The 27839-nt window shown below is 38.9% G+C and overlaps 1 protein-coding gene across 1 annotated transcript in view; it reads right to left on the reverse strand.

The window, feature by feature from the left end:
- The window catches only part of IMPG1 (interphotoreceptor matrix proteoglycan 1), a 160705-nt gene that overhangs the window by 113489 nt on the left and 19377 nt on the right, over positions 1–27839 (reverse strand). The window contains exons 2-7 of the mRNA XM_004464254.2: positions 22488–22721; positions 13544–13710; positions 13252–13280; positions 8474–8538; positions 4635–4738; positions 383–526 (exon numbers count right to left, since the gene is read on the reverse strand). Of these exons, the coding sequence (XP_004464311.2) occupies positions 383–526; positions 4635–4738; positions 8474–8538; positions 13252–13280; positions 13544–13710; positions 22488–22721 (743 nt within the window). The remainder of the gene's footprint in view (positions 1–382; positions 527–4634; positions 4739–8473; positions 8539–13251; positions 13281–13543; positions 13711–22487; positions 22722–27839) is intronic.

Here is a 27839-nt window from a genome sequence, read left to right on the forward strand (position 1 = left end):
TGAAATAAAATTAAATAAATTCATCCTTCAACACTGTGTGTTCCCTGGTTGGTGACTACATGACCATTTTAGACATATAGAATATCAACTTAGTGGCTTTCAGTTAAAGGATTTTAATAACTTACTGACATTTAAAGAAAATCTAAATATAAATGACTTTTAAGAATGGAGAAGCTGTGAAAACTTTCCTGAAGATCCTTATGTCTAATATCTTGGAGCCCACTGCAGTTTTTTTTTTTTTTTTTTTTTTTTTTTTAATGGTTAAAAATGAATGGCTGGTCACAAGAAGTTGGACTCATTTGCCAAAGGAGTTTATGCCCTGTTGGCCTCAGATTCTGAGATATAACTTGGGATGTGGATTGTGTGTGGGGGGGCCACTCACCTGGAGTTGAGACTCTGCTGCCAGGCCCTGATAGTCAGGGGACTGGAGGTCAGTGAGCTCTGCCTTGAAGCTCTGGTTTGCCAAGGTGATGCTGAGCTCCACCTTCTGCTCCTCAGCCACATAAATGAGTCCTCTTTCTCTTTCCTGAGTTAAGAAAACAAAGGGACTTCCATTAATATAAACCAAATAGTTATAGTATGTAAAATTTATTGATATTGCCTCAAGAAGTGGACTATGAAGGCTCAAGTGTTTTTAGAATAGAAGTCCTATTGACTTAGATGTGATGTCTGAATTTCACTGACAAATTACCAAAGTTCTAATGAGTTAACTATTTAGAATCCTTAAGAACGCTGTCATTTTATGACTGTGTTCTCTTCATGAAAGCACACACACATTTACTGCTGGTGCATCATCAGAATTGCATGACATCCTTGTGTCTTTATAAATAGTATTTTCTTGAGGATTGCATTAAAGAAAATAACCCACAGTGATGTGGGTTATGGGTGGGAGGCTCTTTGTCTCTTCAGAGATAACCTTAACCTAAGCTGTCTGTCCTGACTTGTGGGTGTGGGATGGTGAGAGGCTGCAGCCCTGCCCTTGGTAACCATGGCAACAAGTTCAGTCCCAGGAAACAGTTTATCAATGCAAACTCTATAAACTTTACATATTCAGGAAAAATGCAAACCAAATGTGCCGAAAGCTTATCTAGAATGTATGAAGTCCATGCTAAAAGCTTACCTAGGATGTGGAAGATATATACACTAATTCAAACCTATCGAGCACTAAAACAAAGAACAATTTAGCCCTTCCTCTGTATAAAAGGAACTCAAAATTCTTGTTCCAGGCTCGGACTTGCAACAAAAAGCTCCTGAGTCCGGCTGGCCATCAATAAACCATTTTTCCTCCTCAAAATCATTCCTGAGTCCTGGCCTTTCTATATGCAAATAATTGAACCTCTCAAATTCTACAACAGAAGCTGAGATATTATTTAATCTTTTTAAAGAAGAGCCTAGACTGGTTTAATGAGATCATTTGTGCTTAAACTACACATAGAAACTAGTTAGAAAGCATGGTCAAGTCAAAAGAGAGTTAGAAATTTTTCTCAAAAGGAATGGCATATTTGGACCCCTTTGGAAGCATGTCTGAGAGTGGCTAAAAATAGAAGCACTGGATCCTTCTAGGTTCTGGATTTGACCTCTGATCACAAAGTGTCATGGGTTGCCAATCTCTCTGCTATCTGGTCTGGAAACAGGTGGTGGTCTCTCATTACTCTGAGTTCAAGAACTGTCTAAGGCATAGGGCAAGGTTGGAGCTGGTTTCAAACTTGGGTTTGACAGGTTTTCAGCCTTGGTCACCCAGATGATTCTTATGATTTGCATAGCTTTCTAAAAAAAGTAAACTATATGTCTGCAGAAAATTGAAGGTTTCTAGTAAGGTCCATAGTCTCTTATAGTGAAATTATAGTTGAGGAAGCTGAAAGAAGAAAACAACCAAAGGAAAATGCCATGAGGGGTGCAACTCGACCGTGTGGAGACATATATTTTTTCCTCGTTTCTTATCACAAACTCCAGTCTGGTTGGAGGCAACCAGCCTCTGACTTTAATACTACAAGCATAAGATGTGGATTTACCTTTAACAGACTACTGATGCTGAACTAAAAAATTTTCATTCATTCATTCATTCATTCAAAAATACACATTAAGCATCTGTATGGGTATAGTACAGTTGCTAGAATCTATGGGAAATTAGAAGAAAATTATGGAATACAATATTTTCCTCCATAAGCTTATTATTTCATTAAGCAGATGTGATGCTCACATGAAACATTTAAATAAATTCTTTAGAGTAGTGAGAGTTCTCTAATTTACCTTCAGCCTTTAGATCCTTTTTCACGCATTTTACCCAGCATTCTCAGTAATTCCCTATTACCAAAGCATAAAACCCAGTCTTTTTCCTGACATTCAAGATTCTCCACAGTCTGCTTCCAGCCTGTCCTATTACTTTAGTCTCACTTCTCTGCCCTGAACTTTCCTATACATGAGCAGGACATCAGACTACAGCTCAGTCACCACATTGCTTTGCTAATGTCCTCACTGAAGACCCTTCTCGTCACTCTTGACCCCACCTCCAGCAATAACACACACATCCACACACACACACACCCCACATCCACACAAGCTTTTCCACATCTTATCAATATCTCGTGGCTCATTTAAAACAATATATCTTCTGATCATCTAGAGTAGAAGAGGTTTATGCCTTCTGTGAATTCTTGAAGCATTGGTTAATGTCTGAGTCCCTCCTTGACACCTATTGTATGCTCAAGGTCTTCTTTTTGTATGCAAATCTTGTTATCCCACAGATAATCCCTTCAAATTCAGTATAATTCTCACACTTCATGAATCTTTAAAAGCATAAAGCATAGGACCATTTAAGCCCTGTTTTAGTTTCCCAGCTGTTAAAACAAATACCATGTAATGGGTTGGCTCATGGTTTCAGAGGCCAGAAAGGCTTGTTTCCTCTCAGTGTCAGAATCTTCTGGCTGATCAGCAATCCCTGGGGTCTTGTCTTTTCTGTCATATGGCAATGCACATGGCGGCTTCTTCTTTCTCTTCTGGGCTCTGTTGACTTCCAGGTTCTTGCTTCTCCCCATGGCTTCTATCAATGGCTCTCTCTTTCTGTGCCCAATTTCCTTTGTTCATAAGAACTTCTGCCCTTATAATTAGATTAGAGCCCACCCTCTTTCAGGATGAGCACACCTTAGCTAATACCTTCAAAGGTTCTATTTACAAATGGGCTAACAACCATAGGACAAAGGGTTGGAACATAAATAAGCCTTTTGTGGGGACATGATTAACCCCAACAGGTACAACGCTCTCAGTAAATATATGTGACTAAGGGTCCCATCTCTGAAACCTGTCCCTACCCATCATTTTGCCCTAGTCTATACATCTGCCATCTTTAATCATAGCACTTAGAATATTTTGTTGTACTTATTTTCATTTAAACTCCTTGAAGGCAGGGACTATGTCTTGCTCTTCTTAGGATCTTTGGTGCATAGCTCAATGTCTGACACATCAGTGGATTTTAGTAAAATGTTTGATGAAGAAAAGAATAAATGTTGATGTAGGTGGTAAGAAAGATCTTAAGATGCAATGAACGTGAAATGAAATGTTGAGAGGATATTTCCTGAAGAAGGAGGGACTTATTTTAGATTTTAAAGGAGATGAGATACAGATGATGTGAGAAAAGATAAAAGGCAGACTTTAGTTGTCTTAGAAATTTTATAGTGACTATGTTTGATCTCAATAATTTTTTCCAAGAGTACTGTTCACTGTTAATGGAACAGTATTTTTCAGAAAAGTAAAACATTTTTATTCTTTGTTCATGGCAATAGTTTAGCAAAACCTACAGCCATCTGGCCTAATGGCCAGATAAAATAGCCAGCAAGGCTCTAATCTCTGAATTTCATGTAGAGCTGGTTAGATGGAACTTCCTGCCCTCACCCTCCAGCTATGACCTGTGCCTTGGGGGAGGTTCACAAGGAAGGGGAAAGGGTTAATGTAGCAGTTTCACAGGCCCCGGAGTTAGTAAATCTGGTTGGATGGAGTAAAAGGATAAAGAGATCCAAATTCTGATTTGCTACCCCATATACTGCTTTCCACTTGTGCTGCTACAACTTGGCCACTTCAGAGTAAAGATGATGGAGCCAGACACTGAGTGTCTGGGCTTAAAGCTTTTGTTAGGGTTAAGCATTTCCCCTTGTTTTGATAACCAACATTAAAATTCTGTCACAATCTTCTCATTCTCTGTAACTTTTTCATTCAAACAGGGTGGTGGCCAGTGCTGCCTTTTGCTTTAGAAGACTGTTTTTTTTCCCCCAAGCTGCCATGTAGGATTTTGATCATTTTGATATCTGTCTGATTTATTCATGCTGGACGTGAGTGAGAATAAAACCTCTACTGTTACCATCAACTTGGGATTAATTTCAGTAAGGAGAGAACTTCAGTGATGGATGGATTGATTGATTCATTATAATGATGGGTGAGTTCCTGCCCTGTATAAGGTTCTGTTAGATATCAGGGGAAATGGGGCCTCTGCCTTCCTGGAACTTTTAATTCTTGTAATTTGTCCCACCTTTCCTAGCTCTCAATCTATTGTTTTCTCTTACTAAATCTTAGAGTGACAAAACTGCAGCACCAAAATAAAAACTGGCATGTGAAGAACTAGATCAACTCTCAGAACTTCTTACTGTGGTAGGCATCTTGGTATAGTTGAGGGTATTATTGAGAATTTCGTTGAGGACACTGCCATCAGGAGTGAGAGGGAAAGGTCTGAGTGAGACACTGTCAACATCTGAGGAAATAAAAAAAATCACACATAAAAAGATGAGACTAGAGTAGCTTAAATTAGAACAAAGTAAAATTCCTTGAGCTTTTTCTGTTACTCCAGAATTTATATATGTTAGATGGACAACCCCTTCCCTTTTTTTAAGATCCCGGAAATGTATTCTTGAGAAAAAGATAATTTATACTCTTGATCCTAGTTAAGTTCTTCATTCTTCTTCTGTAGGACCTAAGTTTGGTGGTCCCCGAGATGCGTATAGTTAAATGTTTTTGCCAAATGTGATCTGAGTAACTTTTTTGTGTGTGATTATAAAATGGATGCATAGACAGATATTCTTGAGTCTGGTTTTCTTAGAAATTTCTTAAACTACTGCCTGAATATTTGTAACTTTGATTGCTTAGCAATCATCAAGGCATGAGGATTTCAATCATAAAATCCAAGAACACCCTTTTAAAATAGACCACCATAAATTATTCCATATACATAACAGCTGTTTTGATATTTAAAGATCTCTATAGACTGGAAATCTAGTGTTATGGTTAATTGGATTATATTTAGCCAGACATATTTTTCCATTTTAATCATAATTAGGCAAAAACATAGAATGTATTAGTTTGTTTTCCTGCTTTAAAAAGCAGACTGTACCAAAAAAAATAACTTGACCTCAAAATATTTAGTTAGGCATTAGAACCACTAGATCTAGAGTTTCTGAGGGACTGAGGCAGAGACTCAGGTTTCGAAACTCAGATTTTGTTCAGTGGAGAGAAACAGACACCCTTGTAGCTAAGCACTGCATGTGGCCAAGTTCTGGTCAGTGCAACATAAGCAGAAGGCTAATGGGAGGGACTTCTTGTAAAGTTGTTTTCTTTAAAATAAATAAAGGAGGCAGCAGACTCAGCTGAAATATCTTTTGTTCTGCTCTCTTTCCCCATTCATCCTGCCTGGAACAGAAGGTGATGCCCAGAGAAGGAGCAGCCACTTTTCAGTGAATATCAAGAAGGGCAGTGGAGCAAGAAGTTAGAAAGGGCTTGGATCCTTGAAGACTTCGACCAGTGACATTAGTCTTATTCTTCTCCTACTTCCATATCTCTCTTTTGCTAGGACACTTTTATGTCTTTCTGTTATAAGAGGGTGAATATAATCAGAAGGTAGTTGAAAAAAAGGAAGGTCTTCTGTGCGTACTTTTACTCTGTGATGAGAGTCTTGAGTCTACAAGGCCCAGGAAGGCTATCAGATAACATAGAGTATTGGGGCCGGTGATTAAATGAGAAAAGGCATTTGCCCCATTTAACGGTTTTCTCGTATTGTTGGCCAAATAAAACACATTTGGTCTGGAAAAATATTTGGTAATTCCTTGTTCCCTGAGGGGTGTTTGGTACCTGGGAAACAGCAAGTTCCACCAGCAGTCAGTGTGATTCCGTGCAGTAGGTTCCCAATGGGGGTTTGTGGGAGTGGGTTTCAGAATCATGTGGGGAGGGTGATTTTAAAAAATTAACTGAGACATATCAGAATCTCAAAGGATGTGGGGCCTTGGCAACTTGCTTTCCCTGGTGTAGCCAGAATGCCCTGTTGTAGGCAATTGGGGTGAATATTTTCTGCACCCTGGACTTCAAAAGACATTAATTTAATGTCAAGCTTTACAATTCTGTGAATAATATGCTTATCTTACAGTTAAAAAAATATTAACAACTTTATTTCAAATTCACAAATATGAGAGAACAGAAATTATGGAAAGGAAAGACCCGACAAATTCAGCTACAATAAATGTCTGATCCCAGTTCAAATGCTCCTCTCCAAGAGGGTGTTCGCATATGCATTTTAAGGATTCAGGGCTTAGGTCAAAGATATGGATAGTTTAATTTTGGAATTGCAAACATAAATTTCCAAATCCATTACACTTACAAAAATTATCAATAATGATGATGGAGAGGACAGTAGGGGTGGGTGGAGGGTGATGGTTGGGGGTAGAGATGGTTTCCTTTTGCGTAAAATCTTTGTAGTAGTTCTGAATTCATACTGTTAAGGACCTCTTCCATTCTCTTTTTGCATAAGATTATCACTGATGCTAAGTCTTTGACTAGTATGATGAGAATTATTTTCATTAGGATCTTGCAGGTATTTTTGTAGCTGCATTTTGGAAATATGTCAACCAAAGAAGTATCTGTGCATGTATCCAACCAGGTTGTCTAGGAACATTGTGGAAATAATTCTAAAACATTTGTTGCTAGAACTCAAATGTTGAATGGTGATCTACTCTATTCGATTCGACTCTATCACTTATTTACCTGTCTCTCATAGTTTTTGTAATGGAAGAATGAAAAATTTGTGAGAAAGAGTTTGCTTTAACCAAATTATCTTACTAGATTTAATTTTGTGATCATAGATGTTATCAGCTAAAATGTACTAGCTTCAACTTTTAAAATTAGAATACAAATTTCAATTATCTATCCTAAAACCAGAAATGAAGTCAGTGTTAAGCATCTTTTTATATCATTGCTCCTACAAACAGTATTTTTTGAATAAGATTTCATGTACATGCCAGAGATTAAATTTCAGTTGACTATAAGTGGAATTAAAACTCTGCTGTTGTTCTTTTATTGTTAAAGAATGTATTTTATCATTAAGTTTTTTATTATTGAAATTGAATTAAGCCTGTTCCTTATTAGCTACAAATCAGTCTAGAAAGGATAGGAAAGACAGTAAAATATAGTCATAGTAGCTTCCTCTGGATATGTTTAAATATAGAAATAACAAGTGATGTTATCATTTGTTTAAAAAAATCTCCATTTTCTCAGTTTCTGCACTTTAAGCCATCAAAATTTGATTTCTTAAAACATTACCAGCATAACTAAAAATCAAATAACAAACTGGGGAAATACAGCAAAGAAGGATTAATAACCTTATTTTGTATAATTTTAAGCCTTCTCATAGTTATCTGGGAAAAATGGAAGACCACAATAGAGATGAAAGAGTATAATAAACTACATCTGATAAACATAGGAAAAAAATGAACTATTTTCTATTTCCTTTTAGAAAACATTAATGAAACAAATGGTAACATCCAATATTGGCAAGTGTGCAATGAAATAGGCTCTTGTCTTTTTGGCCGATGGTTTAGATAAATATAACAAAATTTCTAGAAAACCAATTTGGCAACATGGATTAAGATCCTTACAAAATTCATACTCTTTGATTTAGCAATCTACTTTGGAAATCTGTCTTCAATAGTGATTTGACAAAGATTTTTGTTTAAATATGTTATTGAAAGCATTATTTTTAATGGTATAAAATAAAATGTTTAAGAACAATGGGATGGTGAAATCAATTATATTTATAAAGATGTAATAGAACGTGGAAGTTATGAAAATGATTATTTTGATGAATTTAGTGAATTATGACATGTTATTTTAGTTAAGTGGTAAAAAGAATATAAAGTGTAATTATGATCACAATAATACATATACATAATAGAAGAATAACTAGGAGGAAGTAGGCAAAAATATTGATAATGGCTACCTCTGGCTTGTAGGACGATTAGTGGGTGATTTGGGTTTTTTTTTTTTATTCTTTTCTGTGTCTTGCAAGTTTTATATAATGTATGGAAGGTTAGAAATACAAATTGTTTTGAGAAGGTACATTTTAAATGTTATCAAGTTCAATCAAGGATTACTTTGTAAATAATATGTTTTCAAGATGATTTGAATTAAGGCTAAAAAACAGGTTAGATGAGGAGATCTAACTTACCTGTTGAAAACACGGGGGTTTCAGTAGGCTTTCCCAGTACCTCTTCTATAAATAGTTCATCTTTTCTAATAACACAATGGAAAAGAGAGAAGAAGTGGTGAATATGAACTTGACAACAGGGGAAACACATTTAAATTTGACTGTATTGAAAGGCCCAAAGATTAGACCTAAAACTTAAAGCAAAAGCATACTGTGAAAGTTGACTTATCTATTTTTATTGCAAAAGCAATATTTTTAAAATATTTCTCATTAAAAATAATTCAAACTATTCATAAAGAAGTTATATTTGACTTCATGGTTTCTCTCCTACTGTCATGGCATTTTGTAGTCCTGGGAGCATTTCCTAGTAGGAAGGCTGGTCTTTGGGGACTGATATTTTATAGTTCCATTGTGCTGATACTGTGTCCTTGACACAAAAATGAATTGATGCTATAATCTGTGACTAAATATTCTTGTTGAAATCACAGACTCCCAAATCTGTAAATCTGGAGAGTCATTAAACTTATCTAAAAGGGAATTCTTGTGGTTATCATAATGGAAGAAAGGTAGGTGTCTGGGTAATACAGGTATATTAAATCCATATCCTGGAAACAATATTGCTTTTTCTGTTTGCCTGCACTGGTGACCAGCCATGGAGTTTGGCGCAGGTTTGCAGTGCCACAGAGGGGAAGTGTGGAAGATATTTAGGGGGCAGATCGAAGGTCGTAGAGATAGATCTCTCTGCATATGATGTTGGCCCATTCTAGCAAGCTTTATGTAGAAAGTAGTAGCAGTCATGATATCTTTTGAAACTTATTGAGAGATTTGTTGCTATAAGCTATCAGGTCCCAAAGAATTGTGTCTATTAGTACAATGTAGTAGCAGATGACCAAAATATTCAATTTCATTTTCTGTGGCTCATGATGATGGCCTTTGGAAAATCAAAGGCAGTGGCCAGGCTCCTTTTGTTGTAGAGTCATCTAGGTTGGCATAGCCAATGGGACCATCTGCATGTCTCTGCCACACTCATTTTTTTTGCATTATTATTTTTCATTGCCTTTTTAAAAAAAAATAGATCGCACAAAATGTTACATTACAAAACATAAGAGGTTCCCATGACACACTTATTTTTGCCAAAATGCTAGTAGGGGCAACATACAAAACATTTCTCACCTAACCTGGCATTGGCTCCAACCAATCAGAGGGAATGTTAGCTACAAACATGGACCACCATATTGGAGCTGGTGGGCCAAATATAACTCAGACTCTAGTGGAATTTGGAATCAGCTAGTCTCGTTTTCTTACTGGCATTATACTATGTGCTTATGTCATTTGTCTGGAGGTCATATTTAATAAACTATCATTATAACAAACATTATAGAATTTATAATAGACAATTTTCCATTCTTTGCTTGCTATATCTTTGTGTCTAGTAAGATCTCCTTCCTCCCACTATTAGATTAGTTTCCTTGTTTAATCTTGCTGTTAAAAAAGAAAGAAAATAACCAAGAAAAGTAGTTATTAAAATGTTGGCTATTATGTTAGTCAAAGATCAACACCCTACTTTGTGCAGATCTCTGCTTTGGACACTGTTCCCTTATTTTTTACTTACATTAAGTATGATCCTGCACTAAATAGGCAATCTATGCCATCACGAGGAGCTACAGTTTGGGAAAATGGGCCATTTGGTTCTCCACTGGCTTTTATTTTAAAGTCACTTGAAAGTGGCAGACTCATGGACTAGTCAGATAAGAAAACTTTCAGTTTTGTTCTCTTGTAAAGGTTTCAAATAAAAGAGGGTTTTTTGGTTGTTTTTAGTGTTGACAACTTGGTAATCAAAGTTAATATAAAATGTTTGTCTTTTGCTTCTTCTTTCTCTCCAGCAATGCTGACAGGCCAGAAGTGGAGGGAATGATTCTATTTCTTTATCTTTATGACTGGGGTAATTGTTCCCTGTAACTTTAAATGTTTCTCTATCAAGCGTTGGTACATGTTCTTGATTTTTTTTCCTTTATGGATTGGTGCTGCTTTTCTTTCTTTCTTCCTTTTTTTTTTTTTTTTGGAAAATAGAGGAGACACGGATAGCATTTTATAATAAGTGTTATCCTACCTTTAAATCAGAGGAGTAATATCCTTGTGTCTTGTGAATAAGGTTAATATTCTAGTACAAAGAATTTCTCAAGCCACATTCTTTATCCTGGCAATAACTTTTAAAATTTGTAAGAGTGGTCAGATGGCATAATCAATTAATAAAATACATGAGGAGTTGGGAAGCGGCTGTGGCTCAATCAGTTTGGCTCCTGTGTACCATATGGGAGTCCCTGGGTTAGTGTCCGGGGGCCTCCTTGTGAAGGCAAGCACGCCTGCAAACGCTGCGAAGTGCCTCCTGGCCTGCAAGCACCATGGAGAGCTGACTCAGCAAGGTGAAGCAACAAAAAGGGAGACAAGCAAAAAAAAACACCAGAAGAGCGCACAGTGAATGGACACAGAGAGCAGACAACAAACAAGCCGCAAGGGTGTGCGTGGAATAAATAAAAATAAATACAGACCCAGAAGAACGCACAGTGAACGGGCACAGAGCAGACAGCAAGTAAAAAGCCGCAAGGGGAGATATATGAGGAGTTTTCTGTGGAGTGGATGGGGAAATATCAAACAACTCCTGTCCTTGGGGAGTTTACCCTTTGACAGGGAAATAGGGTCAAGCAAGGAAATGTTATGTATTATAAATGTATAGAACATAGTATCAAGTTCATATCAGGGAGAGGCTGCTGCAGCCTCACGTGGGCTGTTAAGACGTGCTGGGGAGATGAGACTCCATCCAGGGCTTGAGAGGAGAGTAGGATTTGGATAGGTGGAGTGGAGAAGGTCGGCTCATCTGGACAAGAGGGAGGGCTTGTGGTCAGAGTCAGAGATGTGGAGGGTGTGGTCTGTGAGGAAGTGGCATGGTGGCCTCAGTGGGATCATGGGTAATAGAGGCCAAGGTTGGAAAGGTCAGAAGGTGAAGGACCCTGAAGAATTAGTTTGGGATCTGCCTTGGTCAAGGTCTTGGCAGAAAAAAGATGGTTCACTCACACTAATTTGAGCAAAATCTAATAAAGGTGACAACTTACTAAATTGTGGGAAGTATATAAGAGCAATCACAAGAAACAGTTCAGTACCCCAGGGGGTTGCTTAAAGCACCCCCAGGTCAGAAAGCATGAGAAGTGGAGTAGTTACTACAAACCAGAGACAGAGAAGGCTCTGTGGAAAGCTGCCTGACAGGCAATCAGCCCTCAGGCTCTGCAGCAGGGCAGGGGTGATACAGTCCCTGACTTCACTCTTCTCCTCCCTGTTCTCCTGCTTCTCTCTGGCTGGCTCTACTCAGGTGCAGTGAGGCAGTCCAGACCTGTCAGCTTCCTGGGGGCATAGGGCTATTTAGAGAGGTAAGGGGAGGACAAGGGGATCTTTCGGAATCACTGAATATGGATCAATGTGAGGAAAGGAATATTTCAGATTTATTAATATAGCAACAGTTATTCAAGTTTAGAAAGGGAAGAGATTAGATGAAGGAAAATCTGTTAGGGAGATTGGATTTGGTAATGTTCACAGTGTAAATTTATAAGGTCCTGGACCACGCTGGTATGTGAAAAGCAATATGAAGAATTGTCAGTAATTCCTATAGCCTAATTTGTGTTTCTATTTTTGTAGCATTATTTTCATATTTAGATTTCCAAATGTTATAAAACACAATTTGTAATGTGTAATTTGTGACTTTAGAGTTTGGCTACAACATCTTTCTTCTTTAATCATTTTATCTAACACATTTTTCATTTTCCTTTTTTTCCTTGCATTTTAATTTTCTCATTTGGTATTCAGTTCTTGCTGAGGATTAAATCCAGTGCTTCAGTAATTTAGTCTGAGAAATACTAACTCTTTACAGGCTACCAAATGAGAGTTCAAAATTAACTTGCTCTCTGATTTTACTTAGTTTACCATTATTTCTAAAAATCAACCTATTTTTTTGATTCTATAATCTCTTTATTATTGTTTTTTAATGTTATATTGAAAAAATATAAGAGGTTCCCATATGTCCCCCACCCCCTCTCACCCCACTCCTCCCACATCAACATCCTCCATTTGGTGAATACATGTTGGAGCACTGCTGCACCACATGGATAATAGTTTACATTGTAGTTCACACTCTCCCCCAGTACATTCAGTGGGTTATGGCAGGATATATAATATCCAGCATCTATCCCTGCAATATCATTTAGGACAAATCCAAGTCCCGAAAATGTTCTCACATCACATTTCTTCTTCCCTCTCCCTGCCCTCAGCAACTACTGTGGCCACTTTCTTCACGTGAATGATGCAATTTCTTCCATTACTAGTCACAATAGTTCCATAGTTGAATATCAGTAAGTCCACTCTAATCCATATTTTATTCCTCCATCGTGTGGACCCCGGGATGGTGATTTCTACTCCACCTCTCTATTGAGAGGGGCTTAGAAAAATCAACCTATTTTAAGTGTTCTTTATCTTATAAGTAAAAATACATATTAATTATAATCACATAGTAATGAATTCATTTTATTTGCAAACATAATGCAAGCATCTATCTCAGTCTATAACAACTTTTCATTTCCCTTTTATACATTCACCTATCTTCAGCACAATATAGGCATAAATTGTTAGAATATTTTACATCTATCTTAGTGACTGACATAACATCATAGGGTGCAATAGAATAGCTTTGTCTCACTCCATTATATCATCTTTCCCAAGTCAAGAGCACACAGGACTCTATTTGGGGTACTTACCTCTCAAAGAAGACTTTCTGTTTTATTTTCTGCGAAAAGAGAAAAAGTAATTTACCAGGAGATAATGCCAATTGAAAAGCTATTTTCATACCTTGCTCCATTCAGTCCACTTCAACCTACCTGTACAATATTATTTTGTACAAATGAAGTCCCTGTTGACTTTATCAGATATCTCCAAGTGCTTCAACTAATCCTTATGCTCTGGAAGCCAATTCAAAAGGGGCAGGAGCTGGAGGATGAGGAGCTACTATTCAGCCAGTGTCCAAAATGAAAGTATAGTGTCTACACTCACCTTTTGAAGAAAATCCAGGTGCTCTTGAGAGTGGCTGAAGTTTTCCCCAATGTCAAAGAGGCAGAAAGTTTCCCGCTGGCAGATGCTGACCCAGTCCTGGTACTCCCCTGTGTCAGGGATGCGATCCAGGAAGATCCGATATGCTTCCCACACTACTTCCTGACACACTGCAATACAGAGTCATGAAGGGTGGGAAAAGTTCATATCCTAAGGAGACTCTCTTCTCCAATCCAAGCACACTGCCATAACATGGAAAGTTCATTTATGGCATATGTTGGTCAACTAATTTATAGCCTATAGGAATTAATTCATTTAATAAATGTTTGTTGAGGACCTACTATGTGCTTGGAGAAAAATAAAGAAGGCTGATAGAGGAATGTATGTGTGTAAGACTGCAATTTTAAATAGGGTGGTCTAAATTGACGTTTGTGCAGACTGAAATGAGGAAGAAAGTTCTGCGAAGTCTTCAAATTTGGATTTGTATTCCCTGATTTGAAAATTTTCCAGGCGATGAGCAGGCACAAAGACCATTTAATGGGAATCAGCTTTTACTTCTTAACTTCCTTATGTGTGCTTTCCTAAATTGTTCTGCCTAAAGACATACTTCTTTCTTTTTATTTCTCTTTTGGTCACAGTCCTTGTCCCATTCATCCATCCCTAATCTTATTGTAACACATTTTTCCTTGGTTGCCACACAAAGGACGATTTGAAATAATAGTGTTGAGGTCCAGAACGGGAGTGAACTTAGTAGAGGAGTAGTACCTTCTTTTTTTTTTTTTTTTTGCAACTTAGGTGGTTTCTGATTCTTTGCTTTCAACAAATTAGGAGAAGATCGAATGGTGTCTACAGCCGTAGATCATTAAAAATAATGATGGAAGATTGTGATGTGATTATTGGCATATAATGCCAAAAGAATTTAAAGGAATAAGGGCATTACTCTAACAAGTCTCTGTTCCCTTCTACTTATTTATGTAAATAAGGTTTTTTCAAAAGATTTATTTATTTATTTATTTCTCTCCTTTCCTCCCCACCCCGGTTGTCTGTTCTCTGTGTCTATTTGCTGCGTCTTCTTTGTCCACTTCTGTTATTGTCAGCGGCACGGGAATCTGTGTTTCTTTTTGCTACGTCATCTTGTTGTGTCATTTCTCCGTGTGGGCAGTGCCATTCCTAGGCAGGCTCCTTGCGTGCACCAGCACTGTGCACGGGCCAGCTGCACACGGGTCAAGGCGGCCCGGGATTTGAACCGCGGACCTCCCATGTGGTAGATGGATACCCTAACTGCTGGGCCAAGTCCGCTCCCCAAGTTTTCTTAACACTTAAGTGAAACTAAGTAGAAGTATGGATAAAATTGGTGTTGACCCTATCTCATTTTAGCAATACGTAGTAAGAATAATAAGTAATGGTACATAACTAGTAGAGGAGCAAAATCAAAGCAGTTTCCTCTATGCAGAGGCAGGAGCTAATGAAGCCCCTTCCATGGACCCCTTCCAAGGCCTTGCTTCCAATTTTGTCTTTACAATTTTGCATTTATAAATCTTTATTACCCACAAATAAGTATCTGACCCTATATATCCATGTGTCAATAAAATTCCTTTAACATAAATATTTATCAAATTCATAATTTATCTTTTGTTTTAATCATATATATACTAAACATAATTATAAAGGCAAATTAATCCAGAATAGATTTGTTTTTATTCTGAAAGTTAAGCATAAAAATTATTTTAAAAAACCAACATATATACATATATATATATATATACTTTTGTTACTAAGAAATATATATATTTTTAAAAGATTTATTTATTTATTTACTTTTCTCCCCTTCCCCCCACCCCCCACCCCGGTGGTCTGTTCTCTGTGTCTATTTGCTGCATCTTCTTCTTTGTCTTCTTCTTTGTCTGCTTCTGTTGTTGTCAGCAGCACCAGGAATCTGTGTCTCTTTTTGTTGCTTCATCTTGTTGTGTCAATTCTCTGTGTGTACGGTGCCATTCTTGGGCAGGCTGCACTTTCTTTTGTGCTGGGCAGCTCTCCTTATGGGGTGCTCTCCTTGCGTGTGGGGCCCCCCTATGCGGGGGACACTCCTGCGTGGCATGGCACTCCTTGTGCGCATCAGCACTGCTCATGGGCCAGCTGTACACAGGTCAAGGAGGCCCGGGATTTGAACTGCGGACCTCCCATGTGGTAGACGGACTCCCTAACCATGGGGCTAAGTCCACCGCCAAGACTTTCAAGCATAAAGACAAGTTAAGATAAAACTATGATGGGGGAGCAGATGTGACTCAAGCAGTTGGGCACCCGCCTCCTGCATGAGAGGTGTCAGGTTCGATTTCCGGTGCCTTCTAAAGGAAAACAAACAGATACAAAGAGCAGACAGATGAGGTAGCCATCTCAGGGGGATGGGGGAGACCTTGGGGAGAAACCTCAAAACCTCACCTTGAGGGGGGTTAGTGGAATGGAAATTTGGGTTTATGGAGAAAAAGGAGTCATGTGATATTTCTGGCTAAGAGGTGTGTTCATGTATTTGTTAAAAGTATTTCATGGTAAGTATTGAGTAACCAAGACAGATTCCTTTGATAAGCATGTTCTAATTACTGTTTTATTTTAAAATATCAACACTTAAAACTCACTAAAAATTACATTCTATCCAATTATTTAAACTTACGATGAACAATTTTGGATGTCAACTGAATAGCAAGCAAGGAGAAACATAGTTTAAAAATTATTTTAAGGGTGTTGTTAGCAAAAAAAGTTAGAAGACCTCTGTTGTAAGCAATTGTAATATGTTTATTTTTATCTTTAGAGGGATAGGAAGCAGTTGGATGCTTTGGGGCAGAGACTGATAGCACTTGACTTTCTAAAGTCATAATTTGACTATAGTGCTGAAAAAAAGGGGGTGTGATGAAGAACAAGGTGAGAAGACCAGTTTGGAGATTCTTATTTCTTTGTTTTATTCCTCTCTCCCCCCACTTATTCTTATGTCTGGATTTCTCTTAGCTTTCTGTTTTAAATGTGCTGCTAGTGAGAGCAGATGTTTAAAAAAAATTTTTTTTTAAAGATTTATTTATTCATTTCTCTCTCCTTCCCCCACCCATCCCCCACCCCCACCCCCCACCCTGGTTGTCTGTTCTCTGTGTCTATTTACTGTGTCTTCTTTGTCCACTTCTGTTGTTGTCAGTGGCATGGGAATCTGTGTTTCTTTTTGTTGTGTCATCAGCTCTCCGTGTGTGCAGCACCATTCCTGGGCAGGCTGCACTTTCTTTTGTGCTGGGTGGCTCTCCTTATGGGGCACACTCCTTGCTCATGGGGCTCCCCTACCCAGGGGACACCCCTGTGTGGCAGGGCACTCCTTGCGTGTATTAGCACTGCACATGGGCCAGCTCCACACGGGTCAAGGAGGCCCTGGGTTTGAACCGCGGATCTCCCATGTGGTAGACGGACACCCTAACCACTGGGCCAAGTCCGCCGCCTAAAAATTATTACTATTATTTAAGCAGGTAAGTAAAGAATTTATTGAAAAATGAGAAAAAGTGAGAATACACACTTGAAATTTGCATGTGGGCATGCACAGGGCTGGTGCGTGGCCCCTTGGGAGGCTGATTTTCCTCCTCCCTCTTCCCCGTGTTGAGGAAGGATCTTTGCCATTTGCTGCCCTGATTATTTCCCTTTCTGTCTTCCTATTGGTTTATACCATAGAATACTCAGTGTTAGCTTTTAGGGAACCAGTGGTTCCTGTATTATTTTTTAAATTAATTTATTTTTTGAGGTACTGGGTGGAAGATTGAACCCAGGACCTCATATGTGGGAAGCTGGTGCTCAACCACTGAGCCACATTGGCTCCCCTGAGTTGTTTTTCTCATTTGTTTGCTTCTTTGTTTTTAGGAGGCATTTGGAACTGAACCTGGAACCTCTTACATGGGGGGCAGGCGCTTAACTGCTTGAGCCATATCCACTCCCCTTAGCTCTTCTGTTTTAAAGAGGCAAAGAGAATTCCAGACCAGTGTAAACTAAGCTCACCTACGAGCAACACTCTGATAAGAACCTTCAGGCTAATTAATCTTTCACTTAGTAATTCACAAAGCCAGGCAAACATGCAATCTCCACCGCTGCAAATGTGCCATTGCGTTTCCCACATTTGGGAACATGACAGGAGTGAGCCCATCAGGAGAGCGATGGGCTAGCTTCACCATGGGGAACCAGGTTTATGCCTACAGACAAGGATCTGGAAGTTTTAATGCCTTTCTCCATAACAGCTGTCACGTAGTCTCTGGACCATCAACTGTAGTCAAGAGTCTACAAACCAGGCCAGCAGGCGACAAGCTTTGTCCAATCCTAGGAGTTGTGTGTCTAGTCTGAGCATATAAGGTGCCTTACTCTCCTACTCGCCTACACACAGCTCGCTCTTTGTGGATGTTATTTTGTGCTTCCGTTTTTCTCCATTGTACCTGCTGGTTTTAAGTTCAAAAACATTTAAGTCCTGGGAATACAACTCAACATAAACTAAAAGAGCACTGCCTTTGAGGGCTTGGTGTTAATGACAATCTCTGTGTGTGAAACATCTGAGAAGACATAATCTTTACCAGTTAGGCACCCCCTCATGTATGGTGGCTTTGGGTCTCATATTTAGTCTTCCTTTATTTTAGTACAATTTAAGCTTGGCCTCGTTTTGCTCCTAGCAGCCCAAACTCAAACATACAGGCATCAGAAAAGTAGTAGAAAGATGTATATAGAAACTCACTTCCCTGTATGCTTTGTAGTTCTAGGACACATCAATAGCTAAGCAGAGCTTTCTGTAGGCAGCAGGCACCTGTCTTGTGTATGGGCGAGACTAAAGCTGAACTATCAAGAAGGAGGTGCTTGGTTTTGGCGCCTGCAGTTTCCCAGTTCTGTTCATTTCCCCACTGCCCTTTCTCCCACTCCTGGGACATAGAACTCCCCTGCCTCCATCAAAATCAGCTTTTCACAAAGGTCCTGAGAGACCTTTTACCCAGAAGCACAAATGCCTGAAACTGCTTGAAGAATTATCTCCCTAGGGCATTGTAGTTAGTGGGGATCAAAATGTTAAGGATGGAACAGAGAGATTTTCTATAGGGGTAGGGTTTGGTGACTCCTTTGAAGTCATTTTTTGTTGGCCTATCTCCTCAAACAGCTGTCCTAGAAGCTCAGATAGCAGACTCCCGCCTAGTCGCTTCCCCCTCCCCCCCCCTGCCCCTAGCCTCTCCGCCTGCCCTCTGCCTAGTAACTAATCGCAACCACCTATCGGAAGGCAGTACCCGCCTGCACCAATCCCCGTCCCTATAGACAGCAGAGCTAACTTAATATCCGCCCCCATCCCTAGTAACTGCTTACGGCAGCCAACCACAAGTCCGCCCATGCTTCTGCCAATCCTCTACCGCCACGTCTCCCCCCACCCTCTGCGTCTCCTATATAATCCACTGTACTTCCTCAATAAATCGGACTTGCGCACAGACCTGGTCTCCGCGGCATCTTCCTTTCCCCGCCGTGCGTCCTCCACACCTGAGAGCCCCCGAGGCCGTCTGCCACGACCTCGAACCCCGCTAAGGTGCGGCCCTCCTGGCCCCTCCAGCCGCCCCCGTCAGGAGGAGAAACCCCCGCAATTTTTCTGGCTTCCATAAAGCTTATCAAGAATCAGGAGGCCTAGAATCCTTCTATGATTGAGTTAACAGGAGCCCCAGCTCATGTCCCTGGAGAGTCCCCCCTCATTGAAGGAGCATCAAAGGAGCCCTTGAAAGTTAAGGCACCAAAGGCTCTCAGGGCGGTGAACTTTGAAAACTTTTCAAAGTTAGGTTTTTCTAGCCCCTTGCTTTACTTGTCCTGCTCCATCCATCTCTAAACTTATTGGAAGGGATTGTTACCAGGTTTCTAGAGAAATACAGAAGCTTTCTTTCCCAATATACCCACACTTGTTAGCAGATGCCTGAATCCAATACAGCGCCTTGACCTTCTGCTGAGCGTCATTCCCTAGACTGTGTGATGATGTGGGAAGAATCCCAGAGAAAATGGGATCTTTTTGGGAGAATTAAGTTAGACCAGAGGTATGTGTTGCACACACCCTCAATGAATAAGCATCACATTGAATTAGGAGTCAGGACACTGGGTTCTAACCCTGTACTGCTGCTCACTGTAGCCCTGGGCATGTCACCTCACTTCCTTGGACCTCAGTTTTAGTTTTCTTGTATGTACAATGAGGGTGTTGGTAAATGTTCTCAGACTGGTTCTCAAACTTTAAGGTACAAACAAATTACCTGGGGACCTGTTAAAATACAGATTTGGACAACAGATCTGGGAGTGATCTGAGATTCTGCATTTTTAACAAGTGATGATGGTGATGATGATGATGCAGAAATTCTAGACCCCCTCCATCTTTAACATTTTCTAAGCCACACATTACCGTGAAAGAAAGATCTAGTTTTTAATAAAAGGGCTGGGTAGGTAGGAGCACACGGCTCAGCCTGGGAGAGTATGAGAAAGAAACTTGCTTTTTTTGCAGTTGTGTCTGGAACATGCGTGTTTACAAACTTACAGTGAAGCTTAGAACATTTTCACTTGCATTGCTTTAAGCACTGATGGAAGAAATAGCTCATATTCCATTTGTTTTGAGGAATGTGAGAGTTTTCCTCCTAAGTTTGAAAGACATCAGCAGATAATTTTGTAAAAGCATAGATGAGAACATTAAGTGGGTTACTCTGTCAAAGGAACATTGCTTTAGATCTGGGTCTTATTTCTTGTTTCTCTGTGAACCAATTTGTTAGACTTAAGAAACCCAGGGTGATGAATAGTAAAATTTCATATCACCCAGGGGCAGCCATAAAGATAATGGACTGTCATTGCTGTGGGGAGAAAAACAGTAGTTTGTTTCATCTAGGGAAACAAGAATGAAAGAAGCAAAACTAATCAAGAATAAAGGGATAAGAAAAAAAAAATACAGAGCTAAAAATTCAGTAGCAGAAATAGTCTACTCTGAAAATACCTAAAGTAAATTCTATTTGTGAATGTTGTAAGGGATAAGAAGTTATGTGAAATAGTTACCAATAGCTGTGTTCATATTCAATGTGAGGGAAATACTATGTTTATACATCCACTTGTGTACAAATGGTATCGAATTTACCAGTGTCATTTTCTGATTGATGTGTAGGCATATGCCATGTGTAAATGAATAATTTACACATGGAACTGTCTTTTTTTTTTTAATTCCAAATGGACCTTTGCCTCGGTATCCACCAACAAGCATTTACTGAGAGCCTGCTATGTGGAGGTGCTAATGATGGAACCTCAAAATATTGATAATGTACTTGATTTTCTATAATTAGAGTCCTTCCTCTGAATATGATCCAGTACTTTTCATCTCTCTGTGGGTATGGATTCTGTCAAAAAGCAAATATTTATTTCCACATAAAATGAGACATATGAGGAACATAAGGATGGACATTTTCGAGATTGTTAGTTAATTATGCTGCTCAAACCCAAAGACTCTCCATCTAATAGCCACAGATACCAAGAACTTTTCAGGATGTTATCATCATGATATGGGTTCTCAGTTGCCATTAGATGCTATGCATCACAGGCTAGAATTGAACCTTCTCATTCTAGTCAAAGTGTTTTAAATGGGGCAGTCTGACTATGCTTTTTAGAACAGAAGCAAACATCTAGGGTGATCAAGGTGGAAATCAGTAAACCTCCACTCTTGCATGTAAGATGAATTGAGTTTAGGTTTCAGAGAGAAAAGGTATTTGCATTAATTGGAGCTATCTGGGGTATTTAATAGCAAATATCAAAGATTAAAAAAAAAAGAAGCCGTGAGAATTTTTTCGTCAGTACTGAGTGAAAGAAAAGGACAGCCGCTGATGACCACGATAAGCTTTAAATCCAGAATGATTTCCGGTAGTGCGAAAAGAACCCTGTTATGTTGTTTCAGAGCAAAAACTACACTGTAACTCTGTTGGAAACCCTAGTAATTGTGTTGTAAATTCTGTTAACATCCCTGCATTATATCTTGGTTATCCCTATTAATTTGTGCCTCCTCTGCACTTGGAAGTACCCCCAGGTTTCCCAACTTTGGAAGTTTTTGCTGTATCTGCAATAAACAATTTAAACTTATCAAGAAGGGAAAAAGATTCTGGATTGTAATGTTGCTTTTGAAAAATAAAATCTTAAACCATAAATCAACTTGTTCAGGTTCCTGATGGTGCAATCATCCTGTGATTCTCACATCATAAGAACAATATTAAATTCAATATTGGCCTTTAGCAAAAAGGTAAAACTCAGATACCAAGGCTTTCTGGTGCCCTAATGGTTCTGTGATGCACAAGACATTATTTTAAACCATAAGATAGGAAGCAGACTTGACCCAGTGGTTAGGGCGTCTTGACTACCACATGGGAGGTCCATGGTTCAAACCCTGGGCCTCCTTGATCCATGTGGAGCTGGCCCACGTACAGTGCTGATGCGTGCAAGGAGTGCCTTGCCTTGCAGGGGTGTCCCTGCGTAGGGGAGCCCCATGCACAAGGAGTGCGCCCCGTAAGGAGAGCCACCCAGGGTGAAAGAAAGTTCAGCCTGCCCAGGAGTGGTGCCGCACACACGGAGAGCTGACACAGCAAGATGATGCAACAAAAAGAAGCACAGATTCCCATGTCGCTGACAATAACAGAAGCAGACAAAGAAGAACATGCAGCAAATAGTCACAGAGAATAGACAATGGGGGGGGGAGGGGAGAGAAATAAAAAAGAATAAACCATAAGAGCAGAATTCTGCCATATTTTTGAATGGTTATTGCTCATTACTAACCATTTTGCAGATTGATTTTTATAACTCTTGTGTCCAAATGAGAGCACATGGAAATTTTGAACAAAAGATAACCTATAGATGAATGAAAGGGAATGGATGAAAGAACAAAAGGCTAAACACGTTTCATCTCTTTCCTTACCTCTCAATCTATAATAAGCTTGAAGACTGGCTAAGATTTGTTTCATGGATTCTTGTGGACAGACTTTAACCCCACTTGGGAAAAATGCTGATCTTTTTGTTTGATGCTTTGTCAAATTGAATATTCTTCTCATGGTTGACACTTTGTATATGTCTGCAGTACTTTCAGTTGTTTCGATTTTTGGGGCATTGTCTTTGTCTTTAGTTTCAGAATGGAATATTTTAGTGGAGGTATCTGTAAAAGAAAGATTGATTTCCTGGTGAATATATACATTTATGTGGTATATGTTACATCCATGGAAAAATGAGTGAAATAAACTAAAAATTATATTCCTCTGTTTTACAAAATTTCTACCTTGGTGTGACAGCCAAATGCAATATTCCAATGACAAGGCATTTTCAGGAACAAGAGAATAGTATAATGAGCTGATCAAGTATATTTTTAAAGAACAAACAAACAATACTCCAAATCATCTTGTTTTTAAGCACTGCCAAATATTGAAACTATTTCCCACACATCTAAAAATCACTCCTCACTTAGCACCCGAGTCTCCCAAGAGATGCCTCTTTCGATAGGCATTATAATTTAAGTGGGGAAGGATAAAGCACTGTGGTACCCAGAGGTGTACTTTTGATGAGGAAGTGGAATGCTTTTCAAATCTAGGGGAAAAATACAGAAAAAAAAACCCTCTTTGCCTGTTGGTAGCAGCCCTAGAGTTTCTATATAGGTGGGGGTCAGAGGGTGGCAATCTAGTTGATAGTGAGTAGGGGCAAGGACATGTCAGAAAGTTGCATTTACAGAGCAAGTTTGCTGTTGTTTAGGAGGTGGTGAGAGGAAGGATGAAGGGGAGGGCAGAGAGGAGGTGGGCTGATGATCTAATACCCAAGCCATCTCACTTTCCTGGCATTGTGTGTCTGTTAGGGTTGGGTCTAGACTTCATTTGTAAATTTCTGGATCCCTCATATTAATTGCTTTCATTCAGAGAGCACTTTTTGATTTCTACATTTTTTTTTTCAAATGTGTTTTCTCATGTCATTCTCACAAAAGCTCTGTTATAAGCGGATTAGATATTCCCCCTCAAATTACCACCTACTATGATACTGAGACTTTAAGGTATCAGGGTGTAGCAGCATGCCAAGGAATGCCAAGCGTTGCCAGCAAATAATCAGAAGTTAGGAAGGAGCAAGGAAGATGTAGTGGTTTGAAGCTGTATGTACCCCAGAAAAGTATGTTCTTAAAGTTAATCCATTCCTGTGGGTGTGGACTCATTGTAAGGAGGATCTTTTGGTGAGTAGGATCTAAACTTAAGATGTAACTCACCTCATTTCAAGGTGGGTCTTACTCCTCTTACTGGAGTCTTTTATAAGAGAATGAAATTGAGGCAAAAGAGAGAGAAAGCCACAGAAGCAAGAGGCTGAAATCACTAAAACCCAGAAAGGAGGGAGGGGCATTGTGGCCACCATGTCACCATGTGCATTGCCATGACAGAGGAGTCCAGGATCACTGACAGCCAGTCTTTGGGAAGAAAGCATCATTTCGATGATGCTTTGATTTGGACATTTACATGGCTTTAGAACTGTAAGATTGCAAGCTAATAAATCTCATTGTAAAAGCAACAAATTTCTGGTATATTGCTTTTGGCAGCCTAACAAACTAGAATGTAAGGATCATCTCCTACAGATTTCAGAGGGTCCCTGGCCCTGCTGACACCTTGATTTCAGACTTTTAGCTCCTGAAACTGCTAGCCAATGCATTTAGGTTTTAAACCACCAAGTTTGTGGTATTTTGTTACAGCAGTCCTAGGAAACTAAGACATTATGGAAGGTCTCAAATCTACACCTAAACTGGTACAGACAAGAGCATCAAGCAGAAATCCAAGCAGAGTAGCTGAAGAGCAACTTAAATCTTATTGCAAAGCAGAAATGGATGAAGAAAGTCCTGGTGGGAAACATTCTCTGTCACTTTGTGGAGTCTCAGAATGCTACATAGGTCTTAAGCAGTTGTAATTCTTAGGAAAGAATCTCAGGAAGGAAGAGGGTTTAGAGATCAACTTGCTCACCCAGCTACACCCAAGACCAATTAAATAATAATCTATGGGTAGAAGGCAGGCACCAATAATTTTTAAAGATCCCTTCATGATTCCAATAAGCTGACAAGTTTGAGCAGTACTGTTTTATGATCTGTAAAGGTACTTTCAGCTGAAGAATCAAGATGATACTTTCAAGAGGACTTAAATCAGAAGGGAGTTATTATGTATCCAAAGGAATGTCATAAGTAGCAAAGGCCCCAGGCTTGGTGAAAATGGAGCTCGGTATTAGCCGTTATGCCATTCTCTTGGAGCTGTCACATGATAGCTTTCTTCTTTGCAGGCCAGATTCCCCCAGTGACTGCCAGGAGCAACTGGAGAAATGCATTTTTCCTTGTCCATGTTGAAAAATAACCTCTCCCTTAAGCCATGTGCCTGGACAAATATCAGGTGCCAAGGGATCTGCCAGTGCTGTTGGCTTGAATTGAGTAATCACAGGGCAGGGATTGGGATGACCATGAATGGCTCCTTCTAACTGCGGAGGTTATGTCAGGTTTTGCTAAGCCAAGTGGGTTGTGTGGCAAAGTGGAAGGTTTCCATACAACACTGGAGCAAAGTGTAAGAAGGTAGGAGCAGTGTAGGTAACGATTTGTGCCCACTGTAGTTATTAAATGTGAATTAGGCTTTGGTAGAACTCTCTGAATAACTTGGCTTGGGAATAGTATTTATTCCACCCTGGCTCAGGGAACAATGACCCTGTTCTGGAATTTTCCCCAGTCAGATCCTTTTGGATCTTAATACCTTGCTCATTTCCACACTTGCTCACATACTCTCCCTTTCTCTGGTTTCTAGTATCACCTACTATTATATACCTCACTCTGTTCTGTTCTTCTAAGTTACAGAAAGCCAAACTCAGGGGACCCACTGTGATGATATTTTAGTTTGGGCAGGGATCATAATCTTCCATGTGTGTCTTCACCCAAGTCATCTTTAAGGAAGTAGAGGGCAAGGTCTCTGGGAGCAGGGATTTAGGGTTACTTAGATTCAAGGATATGTATAAAATAATCCATGATATCAAGCCAAGTGATATCATCCATTTTGCATCACGGCAAAATGGAATATGCCACTTTGTGGAAGACATGCCAAACTGACAAAGTATGTTTGTGTTTATCTCAAAGATTTCAAATAAAGAAAAATAAATTTAAAGAATTGAAAAATGGAATGTTACAGATTTCAGTGTGGTAAAAAAAGTTGATATCTGTTGATACTAATGAAAGCACTATTGAGTAAAGCAATTAGGAGATTTTTAGATGCTGTTCTTCAGGGCTGCATAAATTGTAATGCTGATATTGAATTAAACTTTTAAAGATATTTTGAATGCATTTTCATGAGTTTGATATTTTTATTTTATATTAATGTATATGCAAAGAGTTGGTAAACATTTGAATTAATTGATAGTTGAAAGAAGAGCTCTAAAAATAGAAGACTAGAAAGCTTTTTGAGGCAGAAATATTTATATTGATGATGACAAAAAAATAGTGTGAGGATGAATTGGCTGCTATCAAGAACTGTCTCTGAAAGCAGTTCAAAGTTACAAAAGAAGAGAAGGGAAAAGTGATTTCAGAAAAAAAAATGACTTTTCTGGAGTAGGAGAATGTTAGAAAAATTTAAGTGACTATATTATGAAGTTGGAAAAAATGTAATTGTTCTGTTTTAAATTGTAGGCTAAACACCAAGAAAAACAACATTTAAGCTAATAGATGTGGCTAAGGAAAAGACAAACAGGAAATTAATATACATTTGAATATTCAGAACTTCTAAAAACAGAGGAGCAACAGCTGTAATTTGCATGGTGCTTACTTTCCAAGTTTAATATGAATGTGCTCATATTTGTGAAAGAAAAGAAAAAATAGTAGCAACACAAATCATATAATGTTACTCAACTACTTGAAATGTTTTATAGTACCGATGGTACACAGGAGTTGGAAGAGTCTGGGCACTGGCTCTATTGCTGCTTGACCTCTCTGTGCCTGAGTTTCTTCATATGTAAGATGGGGAATAATAATAATACCTCCCTTAAATGGTTTCTGTGAGATTAAATGAGTTAGTGCATTGACAGTACTTAAAACAGCTCTGACATATATTGCAGAGCTCAATAAAAACTCCTTTATCTGAGAATCCATGCATTCTCTTTCTTGGCTATCTTCCTTTCTTATGTATCTTTCACTATACCATTCCTCAGTCCTCACACTAGACTATGTGTGTGCCTTGACATCTACAGTTTTTCCAAATGCTCATCTCATACTTATCAGCAACTTCATGCAGCAGGGGGGAGGTGCCGTCTCTTTGTCCCTGTTAGTTGGGCTCTTACTTTTCCCTTAAGGGCAAGCTCAAGTGCTACCTTCTCTCCTAAGCTTTCCAGAACCCACATTCAGGACTCACTCATTACTCCCTTGTGTTCTTCCAATGAAGTTCATATCTCTATTGCATTCACTGATCCACCATTATTCATTAAGTCCATGTTTGTTTCAGGCCCACAATGATATACAGTGGTAAATTAAATGAACAAATGCCATGGGACTCTTGTTGTAGTGCTTGCTTTGTCCTGCTGTGCATAATAATTATAAATATGTGAATTTCCTCTTTAAACTGCAAATCCTAAATACAGGATCTGTATAGTAATCCTGCCCCTCCCCCAACCACTTACTGTGGTGTTTGCCTAGTACAGTGTTTTGTACTCAGCAGATATGCAATACATATTCATGAAGTGAATTAATGAAAAATGCCCATGGAAATATTAATGGGTCTTTTACAATTAAGTATGAGTTATATTTGTATTAAAAAGCATTAGACTATGAAAAATAGCTTCATGTGTCCTGCCCATCTACATTATTGCAAGCTCCCTTTGAAATTTCTGCCTCCTTCCACAGTGTCTATTATCAGAGTCTTAGCACACAGTCATCTTATTAAAGAAAATATCCTACGTGAAAAGAAAAATAAAACTTTCCTTTGTGAATTAACAATAAAGGAATAGAAAGAAGAAGGTTTGTGCATAAAGTATATTTCAGAAAGTCCGCATTCCCAGATAATTTTAATATAAGAAGGATTTTTATGTTCATAAATACAAATATAAATAAGTAATAATGGAACCAATTGAAAACATGGATATCACTAAGAACAAATTTCAGTATTGGCTGGCCCTCTAGGATGATATGCTCTCAACTCTCTTGCTCTTCAACCATTGTACTTGATGGTCAAAACCACAACCCTGGTTAAATCCAGTCCTCTCCCTACTCCTCACCTGCAGTTGTGCAGCTGAAGAAGTC

This window comes from Dasypus novemcinctus, chromosome 11 (genome assembly GCF_030445035.2).
Source record: "Dasypus novemcinctus isolate mDasNov1 chromosome 11, mDasNov1.1.hap2, whole genome shotgun sequence".
Taxonomy (NCBI): Eukaryota; Metazoa; Chordata; class Mammalia; order Cingulata; family Dasypodidae; genus Dasypus; species Dasypus novemcinctus.